This window comes from Lipotes vexillifer, unplaced genomic scaffold, assembly GCF_000442215.2.
Source record: "Lipotes vexillifer unplaced genomic scaffold, Lipotes_vexillifer_v1.1 scaffold165, whole genome shotgun sequence".
In the NCBI taxonomy this organism is placed as follows: domain Eukaryota; kingdom Metazoa; phylum Chordata; class Mammalia; order Artiodactyla; family Lipotidae; genus Lipotes; species Lipotes vexillifer.
Genome location: NW_006799066.1, coordinates 1,509,975 through 1,532,287, shown reverse-complemented (window position 1 = coordinate 1,532,287; position 22,313 = coordinate 1,509,975). Strand labels below are relative to the sequence as shown.

General features: G+C 43.2%; 1 protein-coding gene across 1 annotated transcript in view; it reads right to left on the bottom strand.

Moving 5' to 3' along the window:
* CLVS1 (clavesin 1) overlaps nt 1-22,313 on the bottom strand; it is a 161,740-nt gene that overhangs the window by 17,661 nt on the left and 121,766 nt on the right. The window contains exons 4-5 of the mRNA XM_007471473.1: nt 13,477-13,587; nt 8,889-9,124 (exon numbers count right to left, since the gene is read on the bottom strand). Of these exons, the coding sequence (XP_007471535.1) occupies nt 8,889-9,124; nt 13,477-13,587 (347 nt within the window). The remainder of the gene's footprint in view (nt 1-8,888; nt 9,125-13,476; nt 13,588-22,313) is intronic.

Sequence of the window (22,313 nt, the reverse complement as noted above, 5' to 3'; positions counted from 1 at the left end):
GGACTGTGGGGCATTCATTAAGAAATGACGCATTATGTAATTTTACTGAACGTAACCTCCATATGGAACATCTGTTCCCGGGCCACACAGTAAAATGGGCCCTTTTTTGCCCCGACTGCTTAGAAGACAAGGGTCCTCCTGTTTCCACACTGCCACCCCTCATTCTTTTCGTGTGGGTTGTATTTCATGATGATGTATTACTTCTGCCGGAAATGAGTGGTTATCCAGCAAATGCGTACATTCACCCTGTAAAACGAGGAGTACATGCTGAAAGATCACCAAGGTCATGGCCAATTCTATTGACAGCTGAAAACAGTTAAAATGACTTTTTTTTTTAACCACCCAGGCAGGACCCAAAAGGGAACAAATTTCCTTCTGGCTCAGAAATCTGAACTCGATCCAAGCGTTCCCTCACCCTCTCCCCACTCCCGCCAAAAAAGTGGATGGCTCACAATGTCTTTTGACATCGTCCTGCTTCTTCCATGTGGGATCTAGGAGAGGACTTTAGGGAACATAGGGACGAAGGCGTTTTTGTCAAAGGGATCAAAAGCAGTCCTTCCACTGTGTAGCTGAACAAGACCCCAAAGCACTGGCCCCTCTGATCGCCCAGTATACAGGCTGGATGATGTGGATCATTTCTCTGGAAGCTGGGGCCACTCCTTCCTGGCATGAGTGAAGGTGCAGCTCAGGTCTTTAAGGCCTCTTCCTCTACCACCAAGTTTCTGGATTCCTAATAAGTTCTAAAGGTTTAATAAATAAATGAAAACAGGAGTTACTGCATGTACTCAGCCAAACTTTATCTATGATCAGGCTGCATCAAAACCCCCCAAATTACTGGAAATGGCAAAACTTGCCAGTTTTGACTAACGAATGGTGTTATCTCTAGCTAACAAAAATAATCCTGGGAACAGACATCTTTACACGTAAATACACGCTGAAGGCAGCACAATCATCGCCATGTCATGCCAACTTAGAAAGTCGGTATAGAATTATAACTAAGATGTTACATGTGTGCCCTTCTACGTGGGTGCTGCAATATTGCCACTTTTTGCCTTGAGGTACTTTGCTCACACTGGTCTTTTGATTCCATGAGGTACAGGGGCCTGTGATCTCAGCCCAGAGGAGCTCTCCCTAAACACCTATCGAATGGATAAGGCCAGGCTTCTACACCACTCTTTGTATCTTCAAAGCCACTTTGGCTCTGCTTTTCCTCAAACTGACTCCGTCTGATTTGGTGGCTGGTGCGCCTGCATCACGGGCTGGGTTTAGCTATGAGGCCCCATTCAGCTCACTCACTGTACAAGGAAAAAGAAAATGTGCCTTTCTGCCTGTGGTAATTTCTGGGCTTTTGAGAAGGAACCACAGCTCCACCATCATCAGGCTAGGAGTTCCTCTTCCAGGGCTGAGACATGAATGTTTGTTTGGAAAATTAATGAGCTGAATGAGACTGGAATCCCAGATAGTACATTAAAAACATCATCATCATCATCATCATCCCTTTCTTTGAATAGCAGGGATGCCAGATTGAGCCCAGATCAAAATGCAGATGTATCGGAGCGCACTGCGAGGGGACCTCCAGGGAACAAAGGATGAAAATTGTGAGTCAAAGTTCAGCCCAGTTCCATGAACTTAAATCAGCTCCCTGACTTTCTCTTTCGAATACCCGGGCAGTGTTTTCCATCCTCGTAGCCTCTGGGAGATGAGTGTACTGTAAGATATTAATAGCTGCTCTACTCAGAAAGCACCCTCTGATGAAATAGCTCTGGTGATGCAGCTTTTTTCCCCTGCAGGACTTCTCAGGACCTTGACTATGATAATCAGACGAAGAAAAATATTTTTTAAATCCTAGTACCAGTGGAAAAAAAGCATAACTGTGTACCATGTACTTATATATTTTTTAACTAAAAAATATTAAGTATGTATGGAGCGCCTGCCACGTGCAAGATACCGTGCTTTTGGCAGAAGCCAGCAGTGCGGCCAAACCAAAAATCTTCAGACTGAAAGTTAGGGCACTGAGCTTGATTCCCAGCTATTCCACTGAAGCAGTAATGGGCAAGGGGATGGGGTGGATATCTTTACATTATGGTAGACAGTCCACAAAATGTAATGGAAATTTACCATCTATAAGACTACAATTTAAGTTAAGCATCAAATAACTTTGTTTTTGTTAAAATTAAAGATCTTAGGAGAGTTTTGTAAATAACACTGATTCCATCATGGCAACATGAGTTTGTGATTACTTAATAAATGCAATGTTCTCATTACCCAACATCTATATGTGTGTGTGTGTGTACACACACACACACACACACACACACACACACACACACACACAACCATGTGGGGGACACCTGATGAGCTCCAGATGACATCTAAGGACCTTCTCCAGCTCTAAAATCTCCTAAGTCCCTGATAATGGGAGTGATAAAATGTATTTTATATGCAGTTTTAGTATTTTATATACAATTTTTGTGGAGGGTGTTTACCCTGCAAACAGAAGCTGTCTGCAGTGGTTTAGACAAGAGGAACCTACTGGAGATCAATAGAGGATATGGCCTAAAATAGACTGTTTCTCTCCCTGGCTGCCCTGGCACAGACCACCTGTCCTTCCGGTATGGAGGGAACACACCGTTCTGATCTGGTCTGCCCCCCTTCCTCTTTCTATAACAATCTGGTTTAGTCCGGGACTTTACCCCGCCCTCCACCAGAGTGACCACATGCCCAGGCCTGGAAACTCAGATGCACACGCGCCCTGCCTCAGTGATGGGCTCAGAGACGGCACAAAGCCTGGCTTTTCAGAGGCCTCCCTTTAATGTTCGCCCAGAAATCCGGGGAAAGACACTTTATTTCTTTGAGATCATCAGCTCCATTGGCAATAGCTGCCATCAGGGTCGACTAAGATTGGGAGCAACCAATGGAGGCATGAAACAAGGCATCTGAGAGCAATTTGTGATCTTTCCCGGGCTGCAGGGGGGCTGGTGATAACCTTGCCTTCTCAGTGCCATGTCTGAGCAGACTGTACCAAACCGGCCGCTTCTGCACGAGCACGGCTCCACCTCTAGCGAAAGGCTCCAATTCCTTACTTGGAATCAAGATCTTAGGATAAAATTTACATAGCATTTAGCACCAGTAATTAAAAAAAAATTTAGGTATATATGTGTATGCATACATTTCAACATATACATATATCCATTTGTACATAAACACCAAATATATAGTATACATATATGTACAAGTATATGTGTAGATGTCTACACGTATAATACCTACAAATATATTTTAAAAAGTAAAACCTTTCCAAAAATGCTCCTCAGCCACCAGTAGTTACGTCAAGATTGTGTATGGGTGTGCCTTTTTAATGATATCCATAGCCATTTTAATTACTTTATCAGAGATATAGGCTAGAACCAGAAAGTAATTAATAAACCAATCCTAATAACTGAAAGCGATGTCACAGAATCCGTGACACTGATTTAAAGGCCCTGCACTTCCTTCATGGGACAGAAATTCCAGGCCTGCCCTCCCCAAACTGAAGCAGGGCTGCTGGTTCCCAATCCAAGCCATTCCCTCCTCCTTCCAGGCAGCAAAAGCTCCTTCAGTTTGGGTGTTGTCCTCCCCCTGTGAATCAGGGTGGACTCCTGCTTCAGAAATCTCCACTCGTGCTGGACGCAGGGGTAAGGACCTGGGTTCTGGTGGCAACCCCTGAACCACTAGAATAAACATTCCTGTAGCCACCTTACTTTGTAACTTCTCATTATGTGAAATAATACATTTGCCTTATTGTTTAAAGCAATGCACTTGGAGTTTTGTCATAATCGCAGCCAAATACTTATATAGAGCCTAATACAAAGCCTACTTACTGTTATTTGTTGGACAGTATTAAAAAGTTTGGCTACCTACTTTCCAGACCTTAAACATATTCCAGTAGCAGATTAGGAGGAAGTAAGGTGCTTCAGACCTACACAGTCCCAAGAACACAAAGTGGCAGCCGATGGCCTGAGAGCAAGGACAGTGACTATAACAAATAAAATAAAAAACGGAAACAAGAAGTTAAAAATACAAAACTCAGGGTCATCTAGTATTAGAGTAGACAATGTCACACACTCAGCCCACAAAGGCATTATCATATCAAAGAACTGACCAATATAGAAATAAGTAGTATAGAGAAATTTTCAACTAAACTAATAATTTTTTTAAGTTTCTGTGCTCAAGGGTTGAACCAAAATTACCTGGGGGCGGGGGGGAAGCGCTGTTAGAACCACTCATTCACTGAGAACATCACACATCTTGGATTTTACTCTGCGCCTATGCCAGAATGCATTGTTCCGAGCCACCTGGAACTGAGGCAATTTGTGCTCCTGAGCCACATTATGAAAAGTGATTAGGTCCCAAGGACAGTCACAAAAGCCCATTTGGTTCCAAATGGGTCTGAAGACTGTTGGAAACTATGGCAGGATTGGGACTACGGGCATCGTCTACCCACTGGAATTGACAGCGCTGTTGCAGAGGTCAGACCCAGGTCATCTGGCTCAGAATAAGGAGGCACGTCCTGAAGCCATGCAGCAGGGCACACGCTGCCCCATAAGCTGCCTGCCCGCCTCTGGATGGTGCAACTTGGGGCTGCCTGACAGGCTGCGCTGGAGAACAGGCCACCGTATGGGGTGGGGGCTGGAAGAGGTGACCTTCAAAGTCTCCTCCGATTCTGTCCAATTTTCTCACCCCCTCTGGGTCCTTACAGGTCAAAAGATGCTCCGAATGGTGACTGTTCTGTCCCTGTAATCTTCTCGTTCATCACAGAGCTCTGTCTGTGAGACATCTGACGGCAGGCACAGCCCAATAGCAGGAGTGGTCCCTCCTTGCTGGCGTTACTGCTGGCACCAGGCTGTCGCTGCCCATCCTGCTGCTGCCTGAAATCCCCAAGCAAAGACTCGAGGATGCCAAGGAAAGCAGGACTGGTTGGGGTAATGAGATGCATATGCAATTGCTAGCTACTCTGGCATAGTCCTGGATGTTGACTCTGATATTTTATCATCTCCAAAACCTGGGTCAGCTTTGCTTTCCTTCATGAAGACTTCTCTGTCTTCTGGTTGAAATTAGTGAATGCGTCCTCAGAGCACTGCAGCAGGTCTAACACCTCCTTCACAGTAGCTCTCCCATTCTGCCCCTAAATATAGTTATTTGTGCGGACATCTTATCTCCCCTATAAGATCCTAAGAGGCAAGATCCAGGAGAGTCTTGGTAAAGCAGGAGAATTAGCTCTTTCCGTCTGGGAGCTGACAATTTGTTTGAAGCAATTGGGCAAGTGCACCAAGGTTGGGTTTGTGAGGTGTCAGCTTTCACTCAAGGTTGAAATGCAGCGAGCGTGTAGAGCGTGCAGAGCACATAGAGAAGCGTGTCTGCTGTGTGTCTGCTGTGTGTCTGCTGCGTGTCTGCTGTGTGTCGGACGTGGAGTTGGATTCTTGGGGAGCGAGTGAGGTGAACAAGAGTTAGTTAGACAAAGCCTTTACCCTCCAGAATTCACTGGCTGATAAGGGAGGCTGTCACCTCCTCTGATCCTCAACATTAATTCAGAGGTGGAACTTGGAGTCGGGACGTGTCTAGTCACCCAAAAAAGGTGTAACTCTATAACTATATAATCATCTGGGGAAAGAGTGGCAAATTCCTATTTCATGCCACTTGACTTTGGAAGTTCAGACATAGGAAGGTATGATGGCCGTATCCAAAAGAGATAGGGTAGGGACAGGCCACGTGAGATGTCACTATTCCTGTCCATGGAGGGGTTGGAGAGAGAAGGCTGGCCCTGGAGTTGAGAATAGAAAGTACAAGGAAAAGCAGGCAGCATGCCATATCTTATAGAGGACACGAACCCAGAGCCCGGAGCCAGCGTTCCTGGGTCTGAGTCCCAGCTTGGCCATTTACTAGCTGTGTGAGCTCGGGCAGTTGCTTAACCTCTCTGTGTCTCAGTTTCCTCATTTGTAAAATGATAATAATGACAATACCTTTCTCATACAGTTGTGCTGAGGATTTAAAGAGTTTAATGAGCTAAAGGGCTCAGAACAGTGTCAAGAGTGTGAGTTGTCGTTACAGTTGTTACTGTGCTGTCATCTGGACTGAGAGTAGGTCAGGACGCGGGCTGCTAAGTCAGTCCCTTCCCTGTTGAGGCACAAAGCCAACCTCTCAGCCACCACGACCACCACTTCCCAGAGAATGTTGACTAGTAACCTGGGGAGTAAATGAATTTCCAGGTCCCTCCCGTCCCAGCAGAGAGGTGTTCCAGACATTTGAGTGTAATAATCCTGACTGAGCAGGAAATGCAGAGCTTCTCCCCCTCCTGGACACTGTGTCAGTTCAGGACATCAACATGAGCCCAGCGACCCAAAGGAGGCTTCGACAGTGACACTCCTCCTTCCCCAAACGTCTCCAGAATTCAGCTGTTCTTCCACCCCTTCATTGTCCGTTCTGGCCTCTCATCTTCCCACCTGAGCCCCCACATCAGCTGCTGATGGCTTTTAGTCTCCTTTTCTCTGATAATTCCACGATCCTTACAAACCCCAGACTGTAACTGTGCTTAACTATGTCTGGTGGGAAAATACAGATGAAAACAAAAATACGTACGGTTGTCCCACCATCAGGATTATGGTTAAAACTGACCTAGAGGGGTGGGATGAGGAGGGTAGGAGGAAGGCCCACAAGGGACGGGATATAGGTATACATAGAGCTGATTCAGTTTGTTGTGCAGCGGAAACTAACACAACATTGTAAAGCAATTATAATCTAATAAGGATAGAAACAACCAAACTCATAGAAAAGGAGATCTGATTTATGGTTACCAGGGGCAGGGGTGGGCGGGGGGGAAACTGGACGAAGGTGGTCAAAAGGTACAAACTTCCAGTTATAAGAAAAATAAGTACTAGGGATGTAATGTATGTACAACATGATTAATATAATTAAAACTGTTATGTTATACGTGAAAGTTAATAGAGTAAATCTTAAATCTTGAGTTCTCATTACAAGGAACAAAAATTTTTTCTATTTCTTTAATTTTGTATCTATGTGAAGTGATAGATGTTCACTAAACTTATTGTGATAATCATTTCATCACGTGTGTAAGTCAAATCATTACGTTGTATACCTTGAATTTATACAGCGCTGTATGTCGATTATATCTCAAGAGAAAAAAATGAAGTCTGATAATATCAAGCACTTTTCACGGATCTGGGAGAGAGATTCTTACATACTCCTGGTGGGAGGAGGGTCATTTTGGAGGGTATCTAGGCAGTGTGGGCTGAAATTTAAGATGCACAGTCCTCTGCCCCAGCAGCCTCAGGGCTCCAAGTCTACCCAGAGGAACTTTCTCCTGAGAATGAAGGAGGCACATCAAAAAGGTTCAAAAGGTTCATTGCGCCCCATTTAGAACAGAGCAAAAACCTAACTGCCCATCAACGGGGAAATGGCTACACTGTGATATATCCATGTTCTGGAACACTACACAGCACTGAAAATATAAGATACACCTAGATTTACTGACGTGGAAAGATGTTACATAATGACATGTTATGAGATGAGCTGCGTCCCCTTCTCAAATTCATGTTGAAGTCCTAACCCCTAGTACCTCAGACTGTGACTATATTTGGAGATAGCGTCTTTAAAGAGGTTAATTAAGATAAAATGAGGTGGGCCCTAAGCCAATATGGCTGGTGTCCTTATAAGAAGAGGAGATTAGGATACAGACACTCACGAAGAGACCATGTGAAGACACAGAGAGGAGATGGCCATCTACAAGCCAAGGAGAGAGGCGTCGGAGGGCACCAACCTTGCAGACACCTTGATCTTGGACTTCTAGCCTCCAGAAATATGAGAAAATATATTTCTATTATTTAAGGCACCTAATCTGTCCTAGTCTATGGGACTTTGTTACAGCAGCCCTATCAAACTAGGCTACACAATACCCGGTATTAGATATTTTCTCTGGATGTGTATAGATGTGTGTAATATATGGAAAAGAGAATGGAAGGGCCCACCCCGGTCTGATCCCTCCTTTGGGGAGGGGTTGGTATCGGGGAATAGTGATTGAAGGAGTAAAATAAAGTTTTACTTTTTATACATTTCGTACGTTATTTGTACATCAGTTTTTAAAAAACCCTCCTTCATGGCTCTCCATTGAACACAGTATGCAACATACTTCCGCACCTGCATCCGACCATCTTTGGAACATTATTCCCACTCTCACCCCTGACCCTCACACGCCTCTTTGCAACACCACACCAGAATATCCCATCCCTCCGCTGCCTCCAGGCCTCTGTCTGTCTTGTCTTTTCCTCCTTTTGAAGACTGGCCTACTGATTTTCATCCTTCAGAGCCCAGCTCAAACACCACTCACATTAGAAATTGGTTGCTAGAAGTCCTACTTGGCAGATTTTCCCAGGGCCCTCTTCTCGGTTTTTTTGTTTTTAATGTCTTTATTCACTTTTGTACTCCCAGTGCCTAATCAGTGACTGTGGCCAAGTAAATGCTCAATAAATGGTTCCAAATGCCTCAGTGATAGAAAGGTTTTCTAGCAGATTGCTTTTTCATTCAATGTATCTCAAAGGTCCCACATTTCATTCTGTGTGAGTTAACAGATTCCGTAGAGACTAGGACTGTAATCACAACATGAATGAGGTCCCAGCCTTTTACTGCCTCTTTCATACAACGGGAACAACTGAATTTCTGGGCCAGCCATCCCCCATTTACTTTCAGTTCTGGTGAAATCAGCTGAGAATGTATTGCAGTTTATTTTATTCAAGTTCTGTGCCCATAAAGGTCTTCAATTACTTAACCCGCAATAGGCCCAAATCCAAAACGCCCCTGGACCTCTAACTGGGAGGCTCTGCTAACCCAGGCCTTACCTCTTCATCGGCTTGGGTGAGCACTCTCTCTCCAGATTGGAGGATGTGTGTTTCACGTGCATTGCATTATAGGAAGTGTGAGTGTAGTCATTTTCATCGCTGTAGTCAGGACCCAGTAACGTCCGGGCCCAAGTTCCCATGTCATAAGGAGGAAGGGTTCCTCCAAATTCAGACGGCAAAAATTCAGGGTGTATTAGCTGGTGGAGGCTGTTTAAGTTGTTTCCATGCAGGAAAATCTGGAAAGAAAGAATAATTAGCAAGAAAAACATCCAAAACTTATGACCAAGCATTTAATCTAATACACAATCTTAGCAATGACAAAGTGGATGCACTGCTGGTGATCACGGGGTTTAAAGAGGCATTCAATTTTGTGTCTGTAGCTTAGTCTGCATAAAATGTTAATTTATGGCTCAGAAAAGGGCCTGAATTAATAGTCCTTGGAAATGAAGTTCATGACCAAATGGGGTATTACTCGGCCATGGCCCAAATTTACACGTACGACGTCATCTCTTAATTATCCCTGCTGAGGAAAAGAGTAGGGATGCAGAGACCATCCGAAAGCATCGAGTCATGCTTCACACACAGCTCCACATTGCTGTGTTCTCTCCCGGGGTACCCTGTGGACCCTCCTCAACCCTCCCCATCCTTCCCAGGCCTACACCAAGTGGCAACCCACTCTGGTTCTCCCCTCTTCCCCAAATTAACTCTTCATTGTGTGATGACTTCTAGTTTTTTCTGATTTGTTCATTTATGTCTTGCTTCCCCATAGCAAAAAAAAAAAATGCTCAGGAAAAGGGACAGTGTCGTCTTTCTCTTTTAATACTCTCCTAGCTCCCAGGGTGGTGTGGGCACAAGGAAAAAGCTCAGTGAATTCTTAGTCAGTGGAACTGAAAACTGGGACCTGAGAATTTACCGTGAGATATTTTTGCAACGATTTTCTATTTTTGTCTGGATTTGCCAAGACCCTCAACAAACAAGTTTGCATCTTCTAAGCATATGATAGATGGTGATGGAAATTCGTCAAGCAAGGGAGAAAACACCCCCAAATAACAACATTTTCAAACAAATCTATAAAGTGGATAAGCCACAAGTTGATAATTACCATTGCCTGCGATTTAGGAATTGACTCCTGAAAGTTTGTCTAAAGGGCATCTGTATAATGACATCGGTTCCCACACTTCATGTGGCAGGCTTAATGCGCATAAATTGTACTCAAGTATAGGGCCATCAATTACACGCACACACACACCCATACTTAACCATGATGAAGTGTAAATGTGATTTTTAAAATACTTATACCATATAAGTATTATATTATGCTATATACTACATACAACAGGCATCCCTTGTTTATTGTGCTTTATTGCACTTCACGGGTATCATGCTTTTTATAAATCGAAGGTTTGTGGCAACCCTACGTCAAGCACATGGCGTCAAGTCCGTTGGTGCCATTTTTCTAACAGCGTTTGCTCTCCTCGTGTCTCTGGGTCACATTTTGATAATTCTCTCAATATTTCAAACTTTTTCATTATTATTATATTTGTCATGGTGATCTGTGATCAGTGATCTTCGATGTAACTATTACACTTTTTTTGTTGTTTTGTATTTTTAATTAAGGTATGAACTATTTTTTAAGAAAACTTTTACTTTTAAAATTTAATAATTATTAACATTTATAATATATTTACGTTGTTTTGGACAATTGTGCATTAATAACATTTTTAATGATTACCCAACTTAATAGAAAAATTTTTGATACTTAAAGCATTAGGGTCATGGGTAATCAAAGAGTAATTTAAATTTATATACATATTTTTGTTGCAAAGAAATGTAACAGGGTGACCGATAAAATGCTTTCCAGTATAAAAAAATGTTATATGAGGCTATGATTTGGTGGGGGAAGTATAATGGAAACACAAGTTCAAGGAGAACAAAAAGAACATGTAAAGTTTCTGACTGTTAATGAGGAATTTGTTTAATAATTTTTAACATCTTTATTGGAGTATAATTGCTTTACAATGATGTGTTAGTTTCTGCTTTATAACAAAGTGAATCAGCTATACATATACATATATCCCCATATCCCCTCCCTCTTGCGTCTCCCTCCCACCCTCCCTATCCCACCACTCTAGGTGGTCACAAAGCACCGAGCTGATCTCCCTGTGCTATGCGGCTGCTTCCCACTAGCTAGATGTTTTACGTTTGGTAGTGTATATATGTCCATGCGACTCTCTCACTTCGTTCCAGCTTACCCTTCCCCCTCCCTGTGTCCTCAAGTCCATTCTCTATGTCTGCGTCTTTATTCCTGCCCTGCCCCTAGGTGCTTCAGAACCTTTTTTTTTTTTTTTTTGATTCCATATATACGTGTTAGCATATGGTATTTGTTTTTCTCTTTCTGACTTACTTCACTCTGAATGACAGTCTCTAGGTCCATCCACCTCACTACAAATAACTCAGTTTCGTTTCTTTTTATGGCTGAGTAATATTCCATTGTATATATGTGCCACATCTTCTTTATCCATTCATCTGTTGATGGACACTTAGGTTGCTTCCATGTCCTGGCTATTGTAAATAGAGTGGCAGTGAACATTGTGGTACATGACTCTTTTTGAATTATGGTTTTCTCAGGGTATATGCCCAGTAGTGGGATTGCTGGGTCGTATGGTAGCTCTATTTTTAGTTTTTTAAGGAACCTCCATACTGTTCTCCATAGTGGCTGTATCAATTTACATTCCCACCAACAGTGTAAGAGGTAAGGTATGAACATTTTTTTAGACATAATGCTACTGCACACTTAATAGACTACTTTATCACAATACTCGCCTTTTTGCGGTGGTCTGGAACCGAACCCGCGATATCTCCGAGGTGTGCCTGTTTATTATAATGTACTATATAAGTATATAATAAATACTTGCTACTTTGTTCTGTTGTGCTGATTTTAACTTGTGATGTAATGACATCATTTAAAGAGGAAGGGGACAAGAAGCTAAGTGTTAAAATTCTTCGCAAGAATACTGTAGCACTTCAGAAAACAGTGTACATTTTCTGACACTGGATTGTTGGCTATGACTGAATTTTAACAAGAATATTTTGAAGAAATTCCCATATTCTGGCTTTTGCAAAATGTCTCACTGGAGGAATTGTAGTATTTGAAGCATGGGAAAGCTGAAGCAAAATACTGGCCCTGGTACCCACCCACGCAACACTTCCAGTTCTTAGAGGAAAAGGAGCGCTGTTGAAACTGGCCCTCTCTCCGGGGGTCCTGTGGGGTGGAGGAAATCAGCAGGTAGGAGGTGGAATCCCCACCTGTCAGATTCTGTTCTGCACCCAGAGCTCCAGAAACCCCCTTCGATGGCACAGCACAAATGTCGATTGCTTTGTGGGAGGAATTCCCACTGGATCCTTCTTAAGTAGAAAATGAAGCCAGTGGGAAGCATGAAGCCACATTGGGGACAGTCTAGGGCACTTCTCTGCCCGTATCACTGTCGTGAACCCCAGACAGATTGCAGAATGTTCCAGAATGTCTCTGCCTCTTGGGGCTGGTGAATTCTAGTTCCCAATTCCACACTCATTTGGGGACAGTGGAATTACCCCGTATCCCATACCCTACTGCAGTGTTTCCCAAGGATCTGGAAGCATCTGAGGTCTAGGAGTTAGGAAACCTGCAGAGTGTGTATGGGAGGGTGTCCTTCACATCGTCATTCCCCCACCCCCCCGAATACTCAGAGCTCTTCCCCAGCACGGGGTCCCTGGGGCATAGAGGCCTATGTAAGGCACTGTAAGACTGACCCTGGTTCCTTTAAGAGGTGATGTCCCTGAGCCAGGTGATAGCTGAAATCGGAAAGCTTACAAGAAAAGAGAGCTAAATGGGAAAGAGAGATTGGTGTCATGGAGTCTCTACTACATGAATGGCTTTATGCTATCTGTCTCATTAAATTACTCCAACCACTCTGTGATGTGCGTGTTAGTTTTTCCATTTTATAAATGAAGAAACTGAGATTCCGAGTGCTTAAAGAATGTTCGGTTTCTCAGCTAATCAGAATGCCATGAAAAAATACCCAGCTCTGGTGGAGGAGGCTGGCTTCCCAACTGTCATCAGCTGATGCGATCAAGATTTTAAAAGCCTTCTTCCTACAAGCTCTGTTATTTCCAAAGAAGAATATGCTTTCCCAGTCTCAAAGGTGACGGAGCTGGCAGCTATGACCCAAGAGCCATGGGGAAAAATACAAATCATCAGTATTCTTCATAGCAATAGTACATTCACAGGACAAAATGCTAGCTCTTAAAATATTCCATGAACGGGAAGCTGCTTGACTCCATATTTCCCACAAGCATTTACAGTAAAAGGGGCATCTGGTATTTGCATGCTTTCAATGTTTCCTTTGGTTTGTCGCCCGGACTGTAAAATAACTCAGTTACTAAATTACTGATTAAATCCAGGCCATGTGCAAACTCCAGCTGAGGCTCAAATGCTCAGGGACTACAGAAAAGCAGGAAAAAACACAATGAAAAATACAGAGAGAGGGAGAGAACAGGCTTTGTAATTGTGCCTCTGAATCCCCCCCCTTTGGGTTTTTGTTTTCATTACCCGTTTCCTGGTCTTGTCTTTAAGGAATGGCTTGATGAGCGTGTACAGGGCATGAATGTACCAGGGCTGGTTGACAAAATGGACTCCTCCGAAGCGGGCAGGAAAGCTGTCCTGGGTGGAAAGAAAGAAACGCACACCAATGAGCACACATCACAGGTTACAGGGGAGCAGCCTGCTTCTTCTCTCAGACTGAAGCACCAGCTAGCGGAGGGAGAGACAGGAAACACCCTTACTTCCCAGCTATTAAGGTCTTCTCTGTTCCCCTTGCCTCCCTCTTCCCCTGAGTCTCCACAACTGAGAAATCATACATCAGGCCTGTCTTTTCCAAGTCACAATTATATGGCCTCCGACATGACACCAGAGCATTTGCAGCCCAGATAGTGAAGGAGTTGGGATTCATCGTAGTGTCAGGGCACCAAGGCTTCAGTTCCCATGAGCCCTACAAGATGGCTCTCTTTACCCTTTACCCTCATTCTCTGCTCTCCAGCTGCAGCCCTCTCCACTGGGTGATCATGACAATAACTCAACTTTCTGGGTGATTGAAGCTGTGTAGGGAGGGGTTGGAAAAGGATTTCAAAGGCTCTTCAGAGATGGGGCTCTCTGAAATCCTCCAAAGTCTGACAGCACCCAACATCTGTGGCTCCTTTTCACAGATTTCAGAACTGGCTCCTTACTTCAACCTGGGATCCCAGTAGGTCCCAGGGACAGACATTTGCTCATTGATGGGCTAGTTGATTCCCCTAATTGAGGTCCTCCTTTTCTACAGATGAACACATTTTGTAAATATCAGGAAATAAGAGCATTTAAAAAAACGCTTTCGGGCTTCCCTGGTGGCGCAGTGGTTGAGAGTCCGCCTGCCGATGCAGGGGACGCGGGTTCGTGACCCGGTCCGGGAAGATCCCACATGCTGTGGAGCGGCTGGGCCCGTGAGCCGTGGCCGCTGGGCCTGCGCGTCCGGAGCCTGTGCTCCGCAACGGGAGAGGCCACAACAGTGAGAGGCCCGCATACAGCAAAAAAAAAAAAAAAAATGCTTTCAATTTTAGAATCCAGCTCAGGGCATAAGCTTACACTTTAGAAGCCGAGAAGCTGCTCTGCGTGCTAATTAGATCCACAGAACAAGGGACCTTGACCATAAAACCTGAGCTAGTCCCACGACACCAGGTCCTGAGTTCCTGATATAGGGCTTCCAAAGATTGCATTCGTGTGGTTAATGGCATTAAAAAAGAAGGAACATCTAATGCAATTCGAATTGCCAAGTGCGCTGGCAATCAATTTCATCGCACCAAACATCTTTGTACAATGTTAGCAAGATGGGATGAAAGCGGAAGGAGCCTCGTCATCTGAGCTAACAGTTCAGGCCACTAGCTGCTCCTTGCAGTGTATGAAATGACCTGCCTGGGTCTTTTTTTCGTCACCAAGAATGAGGGTTATTAACTTTTTTCAGAACCCTTTGAGTCTATAGGCTCCATGGGCACCTTCTACATTGAGACCTAGTTTCCAGTGTAAGTACATGGACCTGGGCTTAAAGGTTGACCTTTAAAAAGTTTAACAATAATTTTGCCTCTATCTAGACATTTTACAGAGTACAAAGGAATTAAATATTTTGAAGGTTAAACTAGACAATTTCAGTAAAAGGTCTTTGTTTTGAGGGGTGTGTATTTTTTCTTTTGTTTATCCTATTTTTTAAAAAAACTTAATGAAACCACCAAGTAAGGGCGAAGAGACCGTTTATACCAATTTGCACATTTGTCATCATCTCTCACTATTCCAAATGTAAATTTAGAAAACTAGAAGTTCTTAATAAGGTTTTCTTTTCTCTTTCAGGGACAGTTTGGGATCTAAAAATTCTTTGGTTTCTTAAAAAGCAAGACCTTTCCCAGAAGGTTTTCCTTTGCAGTGAGCACTAAGCAATAACCTCAGTCTTTTAGGGCCTTTTGAACTTGTTATCCAGAACTAAAAATAACTATAATTCATTGTCTTACTAAACATGGGTTCTGGGGCTGTAGAAGGAGAAAAAGAGCAAAGAGTTTATCTGTAAACCAGGGCTTTACTATCCTTTTCAATAGGACCAATAAGAGGGTTTTTATTTCTATTGAGAGTCTATTATATAATATATTTCTAGGTTGGTCAGGTGGAAGAAAACCCTGTAAATACTACTGCAAAGGCACTAGGTAAAATCTCAAAGAAAACATTAACCTTTACAAAATATCTAGAGACTCCTCAGTCCTCAAAGACAACAGCACTGTCTTCGATTTGTGTCAGAAGAGATTGAAAGAAAACAGGGCTGATGCCCATCAGTTGTCTGTGGGTTGGCCCTGGCTTGGAGTCTGCCATCTTGAGGGCATATGGGATCTTACTGATCTCATTCAGGTCAGCAAACAAATATGTGCAGATAAACACATGTAACAAGGCTCTCCTGTGTAATAAGGGCAATGTGCAAATGGTATGGTTATCCTCGAATGAGCCTGACTGCATTATTAATTATGGTGTGTGTGTGTGTGTGTGTGTGTGTGTGTGTGTGTGTGTGTGTGTGTGTGTGTGTGTGTGTGTGTGTGTGTGTGTGTGTGTGTGTGTGTGTGTGTGTGTGTGTGTGTGTGTGTGTGTGTGTTTGTGCAAAGGGAAAGATGAGGGAAGGGGAAATTAGAAAACAGAGGGCTCTTTTAAGCAATGCCCATCATTCTTGGTCATTTTGCCTGATCTCATTAGCAAACCACAGATAAATGGGAAGTTGTCTGTCACACAAATGTCTCCCAGGACCCCAAAGGAGTCCACCACCCTCACGAAGGTGCATTTCTTAGGGGCTGGAGCAGACCTATCTCAAGATGGTAAACCTTGATTCCATGACAGTGTGACATTTTGTTTTTCAGAGTTCTTGGTAACTAAAGAGTATGCTCCAAAAACATACCCCAGGTTCAAGAACGTGGCATTAATTTCTGTGTATTTCATGCATTTATCAATAAAGATATAATTTTGAATTATAAAAATTATCTTTTCCCTAGTTTATTTTAGATTAATTTATTTCCTTATTACAAAAAATATACCCATTCTAGAAGAGTACAAAATTGATTTAAAAATTATTTGAAAAATTAGAAAATACAAAAAGATAAGAAAGAAGAAAAGAAGCAGCACCTACCATCCTACTGCAAAAGACTATGTTACTTACTACGTTCTGTCATTCCAGACAGGCTACGTTATGTTATAGTAACACACAACCCCTGCTTTTTATCATTTAAAACTGGGAAGATGTCCTTCTCATTCACACAGAATGTCCTTGCAGGGTTGGCAGGAGCCGAGCCTGACTTACGTACTCTCGGCCAGGGGTGTAGCCTCCCGGTCTGGAACAGGGCTGCCACAGCTGAGGGAAACAGCGTGGGGAATCACACCTTAGCTCTTAACGTTGGCTGCCAGAAGTGACGTGCTTCATCTGTCACATTTTACAGGCCAAACACGTGGCTGACTTCTAGGGTGTCAGGAAGTATAATTCTACCATGTGGCTGGTAAAGAAAAGACCAGAAGTGTTGGTGAACAGCACTAATGACAGCCCAAGCTCTCCTTTCCTTCTTTCCTTCCCCTCATTTCCTTTATTCCCTCCTTTTCTTCCTTCTTTCCTTTCTAAATGGGATCATGTTTTTTACATTGGACTTGATGTTTGTACACTGGGCAACTGACGGCCTGCTTGATACTCGTGGGATAATATCAAATAATCAGTATCAAAGAATACAAGGTAGAGTTTACAGAGGAGAGGGGAAGACAGAAAATTGCCTTTATGTAATGACTGGTTTACTGTCTTTAATTCCTCACTGAACAATCGGTTCAGACCTTGCACCTCTTCAATTCAGCACATGCTTATGAGTGTCGACTACAGGACAAACACTGGATTATATTCTTTGAAGCACTTGGCAGAAATGGCCATCGCCACGGCCTCCTGGTACTTTGACTCCTTCCCCCTCCTTCTCTACCTGAGCTCTACTCGTGCCCTAGGCTGCTGAGGTCAGGTTTGTGTTCCTTGGTGTCCTTTTTTTTAAATTTACAGTCATGCTTCTCTAATATTTTTCTTTGGAATAGTGGTGACGCAAGAGGTAGCTTGGAGTGCTAACATCACTATAGTCAATCCTTCCTCTAACCCCCAAGTCACTCAGATACATGTTCACACTAGATAATCTAGCAAGCATATCTTCCAAACTAACTAATATTCTAACTCCACATTCAAAGGGTGCTACCTCTAAATCCCTCCTAAATGGAATACTGGCTCAGTGATTGACCAGAAAATCTGAAGCTAGGATCCCTTCTTTGCTCTCTGAATATTCAGAGAAGGCTATTCTCATCCATCTGCCTTATCTTCCTACACCAGATAAAAATCAGAGCATTCAAGGGTTATTAAAATAAGGATCTGATACCAGAGCGTGTAGGAAGTAGGGAGGAGATATGGGGACATATGTATATGTATAGCTGATTCACTTTGTTATAAAGCGGAAACTAACGCACCATTGTAAAGCAATTATACTCCAATAAAGATGTTAGGAAAAAAATGAATGAAGGAGGAGCCAGTGACCAAGAGAGTGGCAGGGTAATAAGAAATAGGTCTGAACATGCGGGAAAAAATTTTTTTTAAGAAATTGGGAAAGCCAGTTGAGTGGGATAAATCAACTAGGAAAGAGAAGGAGATAGAGGAGGTTCTACTGTACATTCTGTTGTTCAGAAATGTAACTGTGGAATGAGTATTGGAGATGGGACTTTACTGTGGAAAATAAGAGGGTGAACCAGAGTCACAGCATCATGGACGTGGCATGACTCTTTCAGAGCCGTGCAAGGTACCTGGGCTTAGGACTGAGGCTAATTAAAGAATCAAGGTCAGCTCCCTAGAAGGAATTCCCAGGGAGAGGATAACTGTTAACGCCCTGCGAGACTGATAAATGGGTAACAAGAGAGAGCCTTGTGGTGATGAAGATGTTCTGTAACTTGACTCTACTGATGTCAGTATTCTGGTTGTTCTCTTGCTCTGTAGTTTTGCAAGATGCTACCAGTGGAGGAAGCTGAATAAAGGCTGCACGGAATCGCTCTGTATTTTCTCCTACAACTGTGTGTGAGTCTACAATTATCTCAAAATAAAATCAAAGAATATGATTACTGTGAATATTTCAAAACTCCCCAATAGGAGTAGCCATTTTTTTAAGTATAGTAGAAGCTTTTCCAAGGCTAATCTTTTCTGCCTTATGTGAAGTGTTAAACAAAGAACGCCAAGGTAAATGGTAAAGGCACAAGATACACTGCAGGACACTCTCAGGGGCTCTTCCCTCTTTTCTTTGGGAGTCTGGAGCAGCATTAAGTGATTCGTGCAGTCCATTAGAAAACTCCCTCATTTTTAAATGGGCACTACATTTGCACTTCATTTTCACACTGGCACTATTCAAGCATCACTCAGCTGCCTTTTCTTGTGTTTGATCAAGATTTAGGAGCAACGCGGTAGAGCCTCTCTTTCCTTGACAATCAGTTACAGATGTTACTGGTGGCAGTTGGCCGAGTTTCCTGCTGGATAATAAAGCACTTACTAGCGATATTCGCTAAGTTTCTAATGCCTGCAGGCAAACATGCTTCCAACAGGGTTCAAGACACACCTGGCCTCAAAATCACATTGCCTGGCAAGGCTTGGGGAGCTCTGCTCAGTCTGGCTGCATCTCTAACTCCCACCCTTCCTCTCTTCTTCTGTTGCACTTATGTGGAAACCAGAACAGGACCACTCAAATTCACAGATACTATGCCCTCTGCCCATCTATTAAGATTCCTCTGAAAACCAAAGGCAAAGAAGGAAAGAGGGAGAGGATGAGGACACGAGCTGTGTTTTAGACAGTCTGCTTCTTCCCTGTGGTGACTCTGAGTGTCTTTCAGGACCTTGGCTGAAGGCCTCCATTCCTTCACCAAACTGCATGTATGTAGGTCTGAAGGCAACACGAGGACACAAGCATGAAGTTAGGATTTGGTTCATGTCCTACTAATGACACCCATTTCCCACATCAAAGCAGACAGATAAAAACATTTTCAGCGGCATAAATGGGCTTCCCTGATGCAAGAGAGCCTTCTAAAAATGCTATATTTCATGGTGATGGGTTTCTATTACACCATGTGGTACTCATTAGTGTGTACAAATATCCACCTATTTGCAAGGAAATGGAGAGCTCATGCAATAACAATGACACACCAAATGCTTTACATAGCAAGTCAGTAGCAAGCATGAGAGAGAAAAGAGCATGCTTATTCGGACGCCGCTGGGAGACAGCTCCAGCTGATTACGGGCTATGGATTTTCTTTGAATATATGCTCCTAGAAGGCATCATTGATTTCTGAGAAGCTGTACCAACCCAGTGTTCTCTTGAGGGTAGCAAGGGCTTGGGCTTTTTATGCAGGTTCAGATCAGGGCATGCTAAAGGATGAAATTTTTTTTCTCTGCAGATCCTAGAACTGTTATAATGCTTTGGCAATCCTCCTAAACAGAGTAAGCAAAACTGGCCTTCTGTCAAACCGGTTCAGACGAGCAGATCAAACTCAGAATCTTCCCTGGCTACAACCTAAACAATGTTCCTTGATGATATTTTTCATATTCCATTCTGGTCAGCAGTTCACCATGCAGTTACTGAGCTCATCATATGAGTGAAATGCAGGGGGGTAGGGATAGAGGACGTGCACTTCTGTGTCCAATCCGTTTATCGTCCGGTGGGAGAGACAGGGAAACTGCGATGCTTTGTTTGAGAGAAAGACACAGGTCAGACTTTAGCCTCTGTGGTTTATGGTAGTTTCTTAGAGCAGAGCTAATAAACAGCATAGATAACTGGAGGTGAAGGTCAGGGAAAGCTGACCGTGCTGCAGAGGCCAAATAAGAAAGCCTTTTATAAAAGAGCTGTCCAAAGATTTGGTGATTAATAAATATACGTGACTATGTTGGAGAGTCTTCAAGCATTTATTTGTCACTAGGAGACCCTACATTTTTCCTAGCCCCACTGTTTTCTAAGAATGAGCTTACAGATAATCTCTATTTAAAAATTTTTTAAAAAAAAATTAAAAGGAAGGAAAGGAGGCAGGGAGGGAGGGAGGAAGGACGGAAGGAAGGGAGGAAGGAAAGAGATCAAAAACCATCTATCTCATGGTGCGTGCCTGTCAAATTTTTGCCGAGACAAGAGAAAATGTGACTGTAAACTTAAAGGGTATCTTGATTACCCTGATATCTGCCTCACACCTGGTAGGAAAGTGTATAGAGCAAGAAAACCAACTGTTTTTTGTTTTGTTTTGTTTTTTTACTTCCTACTTAATAGAGCGCCAAAGAAGAGAACTGCATTCTTCCTGGGCTCTGGCCATCTCATCGCTGGCCAGGCAAGGTGACCAAGGAGGTGACTGGCCTCAAGGAGGTGACCGCTGTTGGGAGGAGAGAAGGGGTAGACTGCAAATCCATCCAGCCTGGTCACTCTGAGTCAGCAGAGCTGAGCTCAAGCAAAGAAAATTTAATTTGCCAGAAACATCCCTCCTGCTTCTCTGACCACAGTAACCTGTAAAAGGGCTTCTCGTTGACTATGAAGTTCACAATGCTCCATCTTCACGATTCCCTCAGGGGCCTTATGTGGTAGAGAGATGATTGTTGCTCATTATTTTAAAGCCAGTTAGTGGAGAAATCCAGATTGCTTGAATCACGGATTTGCACGGGCGATCGATGCCGGAAGACACGATGTGCCCTGTAGGCCTTGCAGTCACAAAACCATGGTGTGTTAAGCTTAGAGAAAGGGCACGGTCAAAGGAACACAGAGGTCACTCGAAGCAAACCTTTGGGCAAATGTTAAAGTTTTAACCACGTAAATATCTTTGGTCTGTAACTAAGCTCGTAATAAGTAAGTGTAGTAAGATGTTAAAGTCTTCATAGATATAATTTAAGAGAAAACATTAAAGTCAGTAAAGGTAATTTAATAGTTAAGAATTGGGCACTTAGTATCTACCAGGAATTTTTACATATGTTATATCATACCCATGACAATCTTATGTAGGTATAATACGTGTCTTATAGTGTCTAGAATATCCCAGTTTTACAGATGAGGAAACATAATCTTACTTAGAGTAGTTAAAAACTTGCTCAAGTTCACACATCAAGTAAGAGACTGAATGAAGTTGAATCCAGACCTGTCAGTTCCTATAGTTGAAGCTGTTATCTCCCACTGTACGTTCATACAAACTCTATATATGTCAGCAAAATGACCATCCTCATGAGGGTTTGAAGGGTGCATATGCTCACTAATTGAGATAAAACAATAAACATTTCAAAGCATAAATCTCAAATCCAAGTTAAAATTTCTTAATCTTGCTTTAGCTGCGAGCGTTTTAGATAACATTTACAAGAGGACTGTCCTCATGGTTTGAAAGTGCTGTCATTTAAAGAGTTTCAGTTGTTATTAGAACAGAATCAGCAAGTATTCCTAATGAGCACTCTGGAAGTTTTAAAGGTCAACTTGAATTTCTCCATACTGGCCCTGCCTTATGAGGGAACTTTGTACTTTTATAGCATAGATAGAATCGTTTTAACATGGCCTCATTCTGTAGGAGATTTGAGTCAGCTGAAAATGTTCTTTTATTTGAGCACAATTTATTTTCCAGTCACTAGATATACATCACTTCTCCATATCAAAAGCTAGGGGTGGGGCTTCCCTGGTGGCGCGTGGTTGAGAAGTCCGCCTGTCGATGCAGGGGACGCGGGTTCGTGCCCCGGTCCGGGAGGATCCCACATGCCGCGGAGCGGCTGGGCCCGTGAGCCATGGCCGCTGAGCCTGCGCGTCCGGAGCCTGTGCTCCGCAACGGGAGAGGCC